Raw genomic sequence first — 14,790 nt, 5'->3', positions numbered from 1 at the left:
GGCAGTAAGAGCCCGACAGACTTACATTTCAACAGCAACAGAATGAGCAGAGGCGAAGTTACTTTCTTGGTCCAATGAAGCTTTATTTCAAAAGTGACATAACGAAAGGAGTTGAAGTTACTTTATTGATTTAATAACGCTTTCCAGGTAATATTTATTAAAAATACTTACTTGTCAAATCAATTACTTGTCAAAAGTCCTTTAAAACCTTTAAAATCACTCACAAGGGTATATCTAGCAGTCTTTCGACAAGTTTTCAACTTTTATGCCATTATCAATCCTAATTCCGTCCCCAAAATAGCATCGGCAATGAAAGAGTAAAAAACAACACACACTCCACGTTTAAAATACTGTACTGCACTGAGTACAGACTGCGAATTCCTTTTTAAATACTGTACTGAGCCAAAGAAACAGCTTCTTTTTAAAACCTTTTTTTAACTTCCAAAGCTCTGGAACCAACTGAGGGACAAAAGAGGATATTTAAGGGGGTGCAGTTAAGGCAAGGCTAGCTGACCACCTGTCAAGGGAGCTATAGCAGTGAACGCCATGCATCTAACAAGGAGTTGACTATATGGCCTTTTGAGGTCCCTTTCCACTCTGTTCTTCTATGGTCCTCAATGCATGCAAAGAATGGGCTATATGCTGTTGAACTGCATTCCCTTCCCATCAAAATGGCCAGCAGATGTGACCCAGCAATCCTGCTCTCATATTCTCTGCTGTACCCTGCAGCTCCCCAGAAACTTGCTTTTTCCTTCCTCTTCTCCACACCCCATTCCCAGGCGCTTGCTTCTTTCATATAATGCTGAGTGACGTCAATAAGACCTGTGGAAATAGTAATTTTTATTTTTAACCGTCTTATTTTTGCAACAGCACCGTTTGAAGACGATGCCCCTTCTCTTCATATCTGTTTGCATTCCTCTGCATCAGTTTTTCTCCCTACATCTTTTGCCCATTGCTTCATCAAAGGTGCTTCTTCTATATACCTGATATTCAACACTATCCTTTAACCAAAAAAAAAAGGTCAATAAAATCTAGATACCTTTCTTCTATTTTTAAAGCCATAGCTGTGTGATAATACATTAAAATTCATTTAAAAACAAAAACAAATATTGTATGTTGTGGTTGTATGCCTTGAAGTGACTCTAAGATGAAACTGTCATGTGGTTTTCATGGCATGTTTTCACATGGGGGGTTGTCATTGCCACCCTCTGAGGCTGAGACAGTGTGACTTGCCCAAGGCCACCCAGTGCGTTTCCATTGCCGAGCTGGGATTCGAACCCCGGTCTCTCAGTGTCCAATGGTCAAATCATTATATCACACTGGTCCTTTAAAAAATACCCTGTATACAAACCATAAAAACTCTTCTGGTCAGGGTTTCTTAACACCCATTAACACAACTACACTTTTGTGAGTGCATAACTTCCGTGCCGATTTCAATATGTCTTTGGTGCCAGATAAAGCAACTTCCTCCAGCTTTCTAGTATCTCAACAGAGTTGGAAAATGTGCAACCCCTTGAATATTGTTGCACTGCATCTCCCATCATCATCACCCTTGGTTTTCTTGGTGGTGGCGGATGGGAATTCCAATCCAATGATACCCAGAGGGCCATGTGTTCCTCCATCCTAATATAGTTGATGGCTTATATTGTTTGTTTGTTTGTTGTGCTGTATTTCTGGAGAAATACTGGCTTTTAAAATATATTATCCAGAGCATCAGGCAGGGAAAAAAACCAACAATTGGGACAGATGCCATGCATCCCATGAATACTCCTATTTTATAGGTTATTAGAACCTAATAGTAGAGTACATTATAGTATAGGAAAATTCCAGATTTTGTTGATTTGATTTATGGATTTTCTTGGTGGGATAATTCCTTTTTTTCCCTTTTAATCTTATTTTTCATTCACAACTTAAGTTGTAGTTATTCTATTTTCCTGCCTAACTATTTTTTTCTCTTCTGAATGTTTAATTCCTAAGATACCAAAACACTCATTTTAACACCACTATCCATAACTGCTTAACATGGATAGTTTAGCAAGGTTAAATATAGGTGTGTGTGTATATGTATGTATGTATATGTATACTTTCTTAGTATTTGTACAGAATATAACCTATCCATTGTGGTTCTTTTTATGTCCAAGGTGTAGATTTCAACTCCAGTTTGAAATTTTCATTTGATATCTCGCTGCCTGGGAAGAAAACGTCACGGAAATCTCAAAGCTCACGTAAGGTATGTAAATAATAAATTGCAAATTACCAAATACATAAAGGACCTGCAATCATATATGACAATATAGTGTCATCTTGATTATCTATTGATAACTCATCCTATGTCCAAAGATCTCAGGGCATCAAGCAATAAAAATAACCTGACTGATTGAAAATTATATATATATATATATATATATATATATATATATATATAGGCTCAAATTATATTAAATATGTTTAAAAAGGCACAATTAGAACCTGTACGTGGAAGATTTACGCTAGCCTGCAAAATTAGAGGTCATAAAAATTGGGATTCTTTTAATGTACCTGCTGCATTTTGAGCCACTTTTTGACATGTGTGTTCAGGGGAGTATGCACATAATACATTTTCTTTTTAAAGAATAATATTTCTTAAGCTGGCCTTCCTTTATGTCTCTTTCTAACACATAGGGGTTTCTTTCCAGATTGAAGTCATGCACGATTACCAAGAGAAAAGGAATTCCTTGCAGTTTTGCATTTCAGAAAGCGAAGACAGTTTAGACATTTTGAAAAGGTATCCCCCGCCTGCTCCGGGTTTTGACTTTCTTGGGCTGTTTGGAAAGGGAAGCCCTCTGACCAACCCAGTCTGATAAGGGCAATCCCAGTTAAACCTCCGACATCTCACTTTTTCATCTGTTTTTACAATGTCCCCAATTTCTCTCTTCTCCTCCTTTCTCCCTTCATCCTCAGTTTACTTCTGGTGTAAGCTGAGGATGATCTATCTATACTGTAGAAATAATGCAGTTTGACCCCACTTTAGTTGCCATGGCCCCATCTTGCAGAATTTTATGATTTGTAGTTTCATGAAGCACCAGTACCCTTTGGCAGAGAAAGCTAAAAAGCTTGTGAGACTACAAATCCCAGGATTCCATATGATGGAGCTACAGTCGATTGCTGTCAGTGCCATGTCCAAATACTTTCCCTTCTTGTTAGAGATCCACTAAATATATTTTTTCTCTCTCCAACCCATTTTAGCCATGTGATAAATGAACTGATAGAAACGGAGAGGGTCTACGTGGAGGAGTTGTTCACCATTTTGATGGTGAGTTCTTTATTTCTTCCTTCCAGTTTCCTCAAGTATTTGTAGGATGCTTGTTTTATTTCTATGCCCCTCTTACTATTAATATTGTTAGTTAAGTGTTATACCTTGCCATTCTTTCTGTGAGCTTAAGGTGGTGTATAGGGCTCTCCTCTATCCCCATTTGGTTTTTTTGCAGCAACAATCTTGTAAGGTAGATCATCCTGAAAGAAGGTGGTTGACTCAAGATCAAACAAGGTGTATCCACGCTGCAGAAATAATGCAGTTTGACACCACTTTAGCTGCTATGCCTTTAGGTGCTATGACCATTGCCAAGGGAATATCTAAAGTGGCCAGAATGGAGAATGCAAGAGATGGAGGATGAGTATGGCCACACTTTCAGAACTGTGTATATATGTGTGTGTATGTGGCTACAAGGAGTGTTTATGTTTGCGACAGGCTTGGGGTGTCACAATGGACACCCTGATGTGAGTCCAGTGTGTGTGCCTATTGCTAAATGTGACAATCTCATGGGCAGGGCTACCGAGCTGAGATGGACAACCCCACCATGGCCTTTCTCCTGCCACCTCCCCTGCAGAACCGGAAAGATGTCCTCTTTGGGAATATGCCTGAGATTTACGATTTCCACAACAAGTAAGGTGCCATTCCGCTCCCAACTATTTCCCGTTGTTCCTCTTAGAAGTGACTTCTGGAAGGAAGTATAACCTGCTCTTTTCACACTTCCTCTTCTTCCTCTGTATCTTCCAATATCCAGGATTTTCCTCCACCTTCTAGAGAGTTGCCTGGAAGCTCCAGAGAAAGTTGGCTACTGCTTCTTGGAAAGGGTTAGTAGCCTCGTTGCTCTAGCTCTGTTTGCCAGTGTATCCCATGTCAATGAAGTGGTAAATCGGCTCCAAATTTGAGTTCCAGTGTCTAAGGAACTGTCCTTATTTTTGGAACGAGGTACAAAACTTTGCATTCTGCACGTTCAATGGTGACCATGGCTCTGATATCAGTGGAACAGTGACTCTGCTCTGGCTTTTACTCCAACTATGCCATACACAGGAGCGAACCAGAAGCTGTGATCATGGTCACCTTTGCTTGCATCTTCTCTTGATCCAGTGAAAGCTGAAAGTAACAATCAAACTGCTATTGTTTCTGTAGTTGTCTGATTCAAAGATTGTGCAAATTATGCATGGTGTTGTGTTGGATTGGATGGCCCTTGTGGTCTCTTCCAACTCTATCATTCCATAATTCTATGTGTTTAGAAACTAGGACACATTATATCATTATTACAGTTATTACCATAAATGTTATTATTTTCTTGCAGCGCGAAGATTTTCAGATGTATGAGAAGTACTGTCAGAATAAGCCGCGATCAGAATCGTTGTGGAGGCAGTGTGCAGAAAGTGTCTTTTTCCAGGTATTTTTTTAAAACGTTAGGACGGTAATTGGGAAGGTAATCTTACCACTCAAGGTGTAATATATAGTGTTTTTCTCTTTCTGTTCTTGTAGGAATGCCAAAGAAAACTGGAACACAAGCTTGCCTTGGATTCCTATCTCCTCAAACCGGTGCAGCGATTAACCAAATATCAATTGCTCCTGAAGGTATTCTTGCTACTATGTAATGATATGGCAAGGATGGTGAGGGAGGAGATATGCTGTAGTTCTGCCTATTGGATGTTTGCATTAGATCTTTTTGCTCCAAAATCTGCTAACTATTAAATCTACAGGAGCCCTGTCCTGTATTCAACTTGGTAACCATAGCATGGACCAATCCTGACTTTCCTATCCCTTGGTTTGCAGGAGCTTCTAAAATATAGCACAAGTTGCGAAGGTGTTCAGGAACTTCAAGAGGCCTTGGTAGCCATGCTGGACTTGCTGAAGTCAGTCAACGACTCCATGCATCAGATTTCGATCACCGGTTACGATGTAAGCATTTGTTCCTCCAAGGGTGCATCTACATAATGCTGTTTGACACCTCTTTAAGTGCTGTTGCTCCACCCTATGGACTCCTGGGATTGGTAGTTTTACAAAGCCTTCTCTGCTAAAGAGTGCTGGTGCCGCAAGAAAATTACAAATCCCAGGATTCTGTAGGATGGTGCCATGACAGTTAAAGTGGTGTAAAACTGATCACTGCTATCGTGTATTGCAGTGTTTCCCAAACTTTGGTCCTCCAGACGTTTTGGATTTTATCTCCCAGAATTCCTGATTGTTGGCCAAATGGGCTATGGCTTCTGGGAGTTGAAGTACAAAACATCTGGAGAACCAGAATATGAGAAACACTGGTGTAGAGGCACCCTGAGCCAGGAGTTGGCCTGGACAGATGCCATCGAGTGCAAATGAAAGAAGGTAGAATGGCGGCCCAACTTAATTTCAAATTTATTTGCTTGTTGGCTTGTAATCTTGACTTTTGTCCCCAAACTGGGACTCAAAGCAAGCTCACAAGAAGAGGACAAAGTGGTGATGGCCAGAAACTAAATAAATAGCTTTCTGCCTTTCTACCAATGAGGGTAGTCCAATGAGTCCTACAAAAAGAAAGAAAGAAAGAAAGAAAGAAAGAAAGAAAGAAAGAACTGACCCTCTTTTGTTTTGCTGTGCCCAGGGGGACATCAGTGAGCTTGGCAAAGTGCTGATGCAAGGGTCCTTTAGCGTCTGGACAGGGCACCGGAAAGGCCCCACCAAGATGAAGGACTTGGCCCGGTTCAAACCAATGCAGCGGCATCTCTTCCTGTATGAGAAAGCCCTGGTCTTCTGCAAGAAAAGAGAAGACCATGGAGACGGATACGACAAAACCTCATCGTATAGCTTTAAGCACTTTCTTAAAGTAAGAGAAATCTTTGGGGAAACTATACATAAACACATGTCATTATAATTACTTTAACATTATACAGTCGGCCCTTCTTATCCACGGATTTTTTTATCCATGGATTGAAAATATTCAAAAAAATTATAAATTCCTAATAGCAAACCTTGATGTTCCATTTCATACAAGGGACACCATTTTGCTATGCCATTAGATTTAATGGGACTTGGGCAACCACGGATTTTGTTATCTACGGGGGGGGGGGGGGGCTGAAACCAAACCCCAGCAGATTACACAGACTCAATGTACACATAACTTATATCTAACTAATATGTAACATACATATATAACAAAATTACAACAAACAATGTTCCTTTTTTAAAAACAACAACAACTGAGAAACTGACTTCCTTCCTAGGTGAGCATACCTTGGAATTATTATAGTGCACTGATCTCATTTCAAAGAATAGTTGTTCAATTCTATTTTTAAGCAAATGGTCCTATTTTTTTCTGTAATCATTGATAGAGTAAAAACTCTATGAGCTCCTTTTCTTTTTTCCTTGAAAAAAGGTGGAAACCTTTTCATGAGCCCCATTTGCAGGAGAGAGGGGGCCAAAAAAAGAAAAGAAAAGAACACATGGACCAAAGACTTCCCTGGATAAAAAACTAAATATTGCAAAATATGGTTAACAATCATTTCATTTGGACAGTTCCTTGTTCCACGTCCCTGCAACCCTATTTCCAGGTTATGAGCCTGGATTGTATCAATTTATCCATAAAGTAATATGTAACAAGTCAACTTTTGGAGGGCGAGGGATGGGGGAAGACAGCCTTTGCAGAGGTAATAGGGTCTCTTCTTGCGGTTTTTCTGCTTCTCATTTCCTTCAGAGACACCCATCTGTCCGTAGAGTTGGCTTCCGAAGCACTGCCGGCAAACCGCCGTTGCGGAAAGAAAATTTAATTGAACAAATGGCTTCTTGATTTCCCGAGGCTGTTTTCTTTAGACGGTGAAAGCCAAAAGAAAGAGGGAAAGAGAGAAACATTCAGGAACAGACGGTTCAGCCAGGTGGCCTCATTTATTTATTGTCTCTGGCCACCTGATCGCATTATTGTATGCACATGGAGAACAGAGGAGGTTGTACTCTCTACGAACAATAGGAACTGTAAACAGAACATCTATTTATACACGGCTCATTCATACTTATAAAGAGACTTGTTTAGCTTGCTTTTTAATCCATCCGCCCAGGTCCCTAAGGGCATTTGTTGTTGCATGCTTTGAAGTCATTTCTGACTTATGGTGACCCCAAGGCAATCCTATCATAGTGTTTTCCGGAGCTGAGCATGTGTGACTTGCCCAAGGGCACCCAGTGGGTTTCCATGGACAAGCAAGGAATCAAACCTTAGTTTCCAGAATCTTAGGATGTGTAAATTTCCTTCATTGTGGTCATTGCATTTTGAGCTTTTTGTTTCTGTTCTCAGATGAATGCAGTTGGCATCACGGAAAACGTGAAAGGAGACCATCGGAAGTTTGAGATCTGGTACAGCGGTCGAGAAGAGGTGTACGTTGTACAGGTTGGCTTACTCTTGAATGCCCTAAGAGCCAGTGAGATGTCTCATTTGAGCAGGGCCATATATCCATCCAGTTACACCAGTCTGTCTCAAACACAGACATATAATTCTTTGCTCATTTCATTTTCATGAAGGAAGCAATGGATAATTTTAGCAGTTTTCTTCCTGGTAGGAGAAAACTTTTGAGCAACTGTACACTTTCCAAAGACTGCTCACAATGTAGACCGCAGTCTTGGAATTGTACATATTTGTATATGTACATTTCTTGATTCCAAAGGGGCCACTAAACTTCAGACACTTCTGTCTCCTGGCAGGCTCAAACTGTGGATCTGAAGATGGCTTGGCTTAATGAAATCCGAAAGATTCTGTTCAAACAGCAGGAACTTATCAAAGGTATGTTAGAGGTTCAATGTCAGGATGAGCCAAGAGCTTGGAAAAGGTGTGTTTTTGGACCACAACCAGTGGGCAGACCTTTTGCCCAAGTGGGCAAAAGGGGAGTGGGCCACTGTGACCTCTGGATCCCACTTTTCTGGCTTCTGAAGCCCTCCTTTAGTTCTCCAAACCAGGTCAAGTAAGCCTTGGTTAGAATACTTTAAACCTTCTACAGACCACATGAAAGCTTCTTCCATGATGCATCCAGGGACAATTTAATTGTTTTTTTAAATTTATTTATTAATTTTGCCCCACCATTTTTTATGATTTCTGTTTTGGTGGCCAAACTTATAGAGCTAATTTTATAACCATATGGTAGGAGCAGGGAGCTGGTAAGGCAGGCTTATCTGTTCTTCCCCTTTTGCATTTCATGCTTGCTCAAGAAGAGAGCAAGTCAGCCTTAGAGCACGGCAATGGCAAAGGCAAAACCCCCTGAAGAAAATTGCCAAGAAATCTTTGGCGAGTTTATCATTTCATCATCATCATCATCATCATTGATCACAGCCAATCAGCTGTTACCAACTGGAGTTTCAAACTTTTAGCAATTCAGATTCTATCCAAGAATTTAGTAATCATGATAATATGGCATATTCCAAGCAATGTTCACCATCAATCATCAGCATCATCAGAATAATTTCATTTGACATGTCTTTCACCAAAAAGAATGGCAAAATAACAACTTATTTTACTTCTTCCTCTGTTGTTTAAATGTCAAAATGATGGAATTCCACCAGTGTACCATTGCACAACTGTCCATTTTTAAAAAGAAAGGGCTAATAAACTGTTCCGTCAAAACATATGGACCATGTAGAAGAGATTAAACTAATGCCATTTTGCATTGTACTCACAGTTGAGAAGCAGCCAACGCCTTTCTGTACGGACCCAATCCAACTTTCTCCTCCGTTGAGCGAAGGGTAAGTCAGCAGGATCCAACACAACACAGAGAACCCTACTACCACTTTGGATACCATGTTTAAATGGGGCAACACTATATGCTTATCCTAAAACTGTTTCAACCCTGCCCACTTGATATCATTTATACTTGCATGGTTCATATGGAATTTTGGGAACTGTAGTTTGCAGTGGTACTTAGAATTCTCAAGCTCAATCCGCATTAGACCTCTCTAATGAAGATTGATAAGTGAAGGAATTCAGAATACTTCATCCTTCAAACTACAAGTCCCAGGATTCCTTAGGATCAATCTGTGCCAATTAAAATGGTTTCATTCCAATATTAACTATGCATGTAGACTCTGTCTATGCCTGTTTTTGGTGTTGTTGTGTCCCTCCAAGTCATTTTCGACTTCAGGCAACCCCAAAGCAAAACTATCATAGTTTTTTTTTTACACATTTCTTCAGAGGGGGTTTGCCATTGCCATCCTCTGAGGCTGAGAGAGTGTGATTTGCCCAAGTACACACAGTGGGTTTTTATGCTCAAGTGGGGAGTTGAACCCTGATCTCCAGAGTCCAAGACTCAGACCAGTATAGCATGCTCCTGTATATGTCTAATAAAGATATAATAAAATAATAATAATGCTGGCTATTGTGGATGTTAGGACAATGTGGTTGTACTGTTTTAAGTGCTGGATTGGGATGTTGGAGGATTAAGGGATCAGATTTCTATTAGGATGTAAAGTCCCATTGGGTGACCATGAGCAAGTCCCACTGTCTCAGCCTAAAAGGAAGGTAGCAGCAAACCTCCTCTGAATATAATTTGGATGAAGGGATTTGAAGATTGGATTGAGGACTCTGCGAGTTAAGAAATAAAGCAGTTTGACACTACTTTAACTGCCTTGACTCTATCCTATAGAATCCTGGGATTTGTAGTTTGGTGAGGTACCAGAACTCTCTGACAAACCAGGCTGAATGCCCCACCAAACTACAAATCCCAGGATTCCACAGGCATGACAGTTAAAGTGGTGTCAAACTACTCTATTTCTGCAGTTAAGAAGAGCTGTGAAAGACCAGAGTTTGAATCCCTGCTCAGCCACAGGAACCCACTTGGGCAAGTCATACTTTCTTAACTTAAGAAGAAGGCAATGGAAAACCTCCTTTTAATAAATCTTACCAAGAAAACCCTTGGATAGGGTTGCCATAAATCAGATCTAACTTGAAGTCACACAACAACAGTCGCCAATTGTGGGCATTGGGAAGTCCTAGCTTGAAAAGTGTTGTCTCCGTTGATGGTTTGAATGAAATTTGTACGTTTACAGGAAACAGGCCAGGGTCTCTGTAAGCTCCGAGGAAAATGACTCAGAACGCACTAGCCCTGTTCCTTCGGACAGCGTTGCCTCTTCCCAGCAGAGCAAGTCTAGCAGGCGTAAGTGTACCTTGAAGCCTCTTTCTTTTATTTTGTCTGTATTGGGGTGGGCAAAATATTTCATCCCATGCCGTTACTTAAATTTCTGCAGTGCAGATGCAGCCTGCTAGAGAGGTAAATCTTTCTCCTAGTTCACCCTTCCATGTGAAGAACAAAGAGTTTCAAAAGAGTTCCCCCACTCCAGTGTGAAACTGGAAGCATTTGCACTTTTTTTGTCCTGGGACTTTGTAAGTAAGAACCAGCAGACTGACTTGGATCTGGGAGCAAGCCAGAAGCATCCTAAAGCGGTTGGATCCCTTATCTTCTTTTCTGTACAGCTTGGCCAGGAATGTCCCATTCCTTGGAAATCTGTGAAGGACTCGATGACTGGTCCAGCCATAACTACTTCTCAACCTGCTCTGACACTGAAGAAGAAGATGGAAATCAGCTGGTTAGTTTAAAAAAACCATGACACATGAACAAACAGTGCATGATCACATCTGCCCCGCTCCATTTTTGTGGCCCAAAGAGACAGCCCTAAATAGTGCAGAAATACAAAGGTTCATATGCTTGCTGTCTATTAATCTCTTCTCCTTGCTCTCACCACTTATGTCTTTTAAAAGCCCACTGAATATCTATCTATCTATCTATCTATCTATCTATCTATCTATCTATCTATCTACTATCTATCTATCTAATTGTCCTAATTCAAAGACATAGCCCTGTTAGTCTGGAAAATCCATATGCAAAGGGATCTTGCAACACCTTTGAGAATAAAGGTAGAAGTTGGTAGCATGAACTTTCATGGACTTGAGCCTTCTGCAGATGCATGGACATGCATCTGCAGAAGTAGGCTCAATTCTACAAAAGCTCATGCTCCCAACTTCTGTCTTTCAGTTAGTCTCAAAGGTGCTGCAAGATCCATAACTGTTCTAGTTTATGACCATCTTTGCATTCATTTGGGTCGTGCATATTTTCCCTTTCGTTTATATACCAATTTCATTCTTTAAGCAAGTTATGATGTTTCATTTATTATTTTGCCTTTGTCTTCATGATATTTATATTGTGAAGTCAAAGGCTTTCACGGCTGGCATCCATAGTTTTTTGTGGGTTTTTCGGGCAATGAGGCCATGTTCTATAAGAGTTTATTCCTGACGTTTCTCCAGTAGCTGTGGCTGGCATCTTATTCTTATTATTGTTAACAACTTATTCTTATTATGTCATTGTATTCTATGTTATTGTTGTTTTGCTTTTGTAAAAGCATATATACAAAATTCATAATGATCTGTCTGCTGGTCTTGAGTGCCTCCCCATCTTAAAAAGAAGTTCTGGGGTCCCTGGGATTTACATGTGGGAAGAATTGTGTGTCTTTTTTAGGACTGTGTGACTGGTATACTGAGAGACTATGATTAGCCTTGGCAAGCCCTTGACTTATAGCGTCTATTCTGCTTTTTGTGACAGTCCCCAGGAAAATACAAAGCCTTAGCAGACTGCAAGAAGAGGGACTCAGAAGATTTGCTGGTGAAGAATGGGGATGTGATTCAGCTCTTGCATGAAAATGAAGAGGGACAGTGGTATGTACTCTCCAAAACACTGGGTTTTTTTATCAGGAGGAAAGAAAGTAGCAACAAAACTCCCACAATATAATGCTCTGTTAATGCTATGCTCTATTGATTAGGATTGTCAGAGCTTGGAAACTGGCTCTTAGTCTCCCTTGTCCATAGGTCTACTCTAGGCAGGAGGCAATAATTCAAATTCTCCAGTTTTGGTGGGCTCATCCCCAGGGAAGAGGAAAGGGTTGTGTACAAATTTCCAGGTCACCTAGGAGACATGCATTTTGCTATTATTTCCAAGGCTTGATTAGTTTCTGCAACTTGCAAAGGCTCTCTGGGAAGTCTACTTATTTACAAGGGGCTGTGCACACCGGCCATAAAGGCTGGCATGGGGTGGTATCGGGGTGTAGCATCCTCATGACACATGCTTGACTCCGCCCCATGGTGCCAGGATGCCGCATGCCACACAACATCATGGTGCTCCTTTGGTGCTACGTCTAGACGATGCAGCTCCAAAGGAGCACTTTAAATCCATGGCACCACAGCTATCATGCTTTCTGCACCCTGCAAAGGCCAGATCGCAGTGCGGCGTGCGGTTGCCACAGCCCCAATCTGGCTGCAAAAGGGGTAGCTGCAGAGCTCCTAAGTTAGCTTTCTCCTTTCCTTGCAGTCCTTGTAGCACCAAGGCTAACTCTCCACTCTGCTCTGCATCACCTTCTGGCTAGAAACAAGTAGGCTACATTAAATGTTCCTTATCCTACCTCCTTAAGAGGTGAGCCATAAAAAGGTGTGATCCTCTCATTTCACTTTGATCTCAGAACAGCTAAAGTTTCTGCCATAACTTGATAAGGAGTCACCTGTTAGAGGTAGTGGAATCCAGGAGATGCATACCACTGGATCCTGGCCATTATTTTCTTTCCTAATTAACTAATTAATATTTTCATTTGTATTTTGCAGGCTGGTCAAAAACCTCAACCGAAGAAAAGAAGGCTGGGTACCTGTCAACAGTTTGCAAATAATCCTTGGGGACTATAGGTTTCGGAATGCCAGAGTTGCAGGTATCCTATGATGACAAATATCCTCTCCCCGAACTGCTTCAGAATTGGATCATGCAGGAGTTTGGAGGCGTTTGCTTCTTTGCTTGCTTGCTTAGAGAAGTGCTGGCTTTCGCCATTCTTTTTTGAATTAAACTAAGATAAGCACGCACAGGGTTGGGTCGGTGGGAGGGTGCGAGTCTGTAATCTGCACTGCTAAAAGAAAAGCTAGCAATAGCGCTGTACAATCTCTTTTTTATTTTTACGTTTATTTATTTGTTTGTTTTGCCAAGAATGCACTGGCTAAGACTTGAAATAAGGTGCTAAAGAGAGAGAGAATGAGAGAGAGAGAGAGAGAGAGAGAGAGAGAGCACAATGGCTAAATGAGGCAATCTTATAAAATACTTGGGCCAGAATCCAGTTGGTTTGCTAATAGCCTTAGAAAAAAATGGTTGCACTTCTTCTAGGGTCACACAGCAACAGCAAAGAAGGAAAGACAGACACTTCTGTTGAGAGTGTAAGGCAGATGTTTCCAAACTGTCTTTCGTGTGTAGCTTCCAGGGATGTGTGGGGGGTCTTAAATGTTTCACATGAGTTGGCTTGGACAATCGCCTTTTCTATGGGCCAAGCCAGCGGTGTCATTTGGGGGTGCGGCAGGTGGGCACAACATTGGGTGACACTTCTGAGGAGGAGTGAGAACCTGGTGGGGTAGTAGCTCCCATCCCAGGTGACCAGACATCCTCCCTTTCCAGGGCATGTCCTACATTTCAGCCTGCTGCCCAGAAAGAATTCCAAAATGTCCTTCATTTTTAGCTTGACTCAGGAACATGAATTCATGTTAGTGTGTTCAGCTTTTATTTTGCAATGTCCTACATTTGTCTTGAAGGTCCCATATTTTGTGGTGCATTGTCCTCCTTTACAGATATGAGAGCTGACCACCCTGCTCCCATTGATCCCAAGACCTCCCTGGTGACCTCCCTTTAGCAGCCAGGGTCCATCCGTCCCCTATTGACTGTTGCCAACTTCTGGGTCTGGTCTGGCTGTTGGGTGAGAGTGAAAGGGTGCCATTTCCCTTTCTTGCTTGTTCAATAGTCATGCTAAGCCAATACTCCTAGAGCACTTTTCCTCCAAGGAACTCTTTGGAACTCAGATACTAGCAAATAGGTAGCTCAGAGCTAACAGCTTTCCTGTCCTTCCATTGCCACTGCTTTGACCTGCCATCTTCTTTCCATTGCCTCTGCTGTTCCTTTGGCATTTATCTTCCTGCCATCTTTGTTGGCATGGTAATGCCACTGAATTTAACCACAGAATCTGACTCTTGATGATTTGCATAAAGTGATGGGTGTGTTTTCTCCTTGGTTTATCTGAGGGCTGGTTCATGCTCTCTGGTGGTTTTGCAGTCTCTGGTGCTCATATGCTCATTTCCCCCCCTCTGTGATTTTTAAGTGATAGGAGCATGTTTGCTTATTCAAAACAAAAGTGAACGCATTCTGCTAAGGTTCTGTGCAAATGACCTTTCTAAACAGGATTTGCTGTGTTAAATTTGCATTCTTTGCACTGGGAGAGAAGAAGCAGAGATGCAAAGCAAGAGGTAATGATTGAGTTCAGATGAAATTCTTAATCATGGCTCATCTCTATGCAGCCCTATGAAGCTATCATAAGCTGGCTTTGAAAACTCTATATGGGATTTTGGGTACCATCTTTTTGCATTTAGTGATGCCCACGACTGCGATGCCACCGCCAAGAATTTCCAAGAAACTAAACCCATCCCTTGAGATGACAGAGGTTTCTCACCCTTATCATAATGGGAAGGGACCATTGCTCATTGT

The 14,790-nt window shown here is 41.3% G+C and overlaps 1 protein-coding gene across 4 annotated transcripts in view; it reads left to right on the top strand.

Annotated features, from left to right (window-relative positions):
- MCF2 (MCF.2 cell line derived transforming sequence) overlaps positions 1-14,790 on the top strand; it is a 46,985-nt gene that overhangs the window by 29,154 nt on the left and 3,041 nt on the right. For 3 of the 4 annotated variants that reach the window (XM_042478620.1, XM_042478621.1, XM_042478622.1), the window contains 16 exons: positions 2,142-2,230; positions 2,676-2,764; positions 3,226-3,292; positions 3,807-3,922; positions 4,044-4,113; positions 4,599-4,691; positions 4,784-4,876; positions 5,075-5,200; positions 5,874-6,095; positions 7,554-7,646; positions 7,958-8,036; positions 8,926-8,989; positions 10,289-10,395; positions 10,713-10,825; positions 11,836-11,948; positions 12,885-12,985. In XM_042478620.1, coding sequence (XP_042334554.1) covers positions 2,142-2,230; positions 2,676-2,764; positions 3,226-3,292; positions 3,807-3,922; positions 4,044-4,113; positions 4,599-4,691; positions 4,784-4,876; positions 5,075-5,200; positions 5,874-6,095; positions 7,554-7,646; positions 7,958-8,036; positions 8,926-8,989; positions 10,289-10,395; positions 10,713-10,825; positions 11,836-11,948; positions 12,885-12,985 — 1,635 coding nt within the window. Of the gene's footprint in view, positions 1-2,141; positions 2,231-2,675; positions 2,765-3,225; positions 3,293-3,806; positions 3,923-4,043; positions 4,114-4,598; positions 4,692-4,783; positions 4,877-5,074; positions 5,201-5,873; positions 6,096-7,553; positions 7,647-7,957; positions 8,037-8,925; positions 8,990-10,288; positions 10,396-10,712; positions 10,826-11,835; positions 11,949-12,884; positions 12,986-14,790 lie in introns of those variants that run through there. The other variant, XR_006104965.1, reaches the window with a different exon arrangement.

This window comes from Sceloporus undulatus, chromosome 7 (assembly GCF_019175285.1).
Source record: "Sceloporus undulatus isolate JIND9_A2432 ecotype Alabama chromosome 7, SceUnd_v1.1, whole genome shotgun sequence".
Taxonomy (NCBI): domain Eukaryota; kingdom Metazoa; phylum Chordata; class Lepidosauria; order Squamata; family Phrynosomatidae; genus Sceloporus; species Sceloporus undulatus.
The sequence above is the reverse complement of the archived record's forward strand: the minus strand, read 5'-3'. Positions and strand labels throughout refer to the sequence as shown.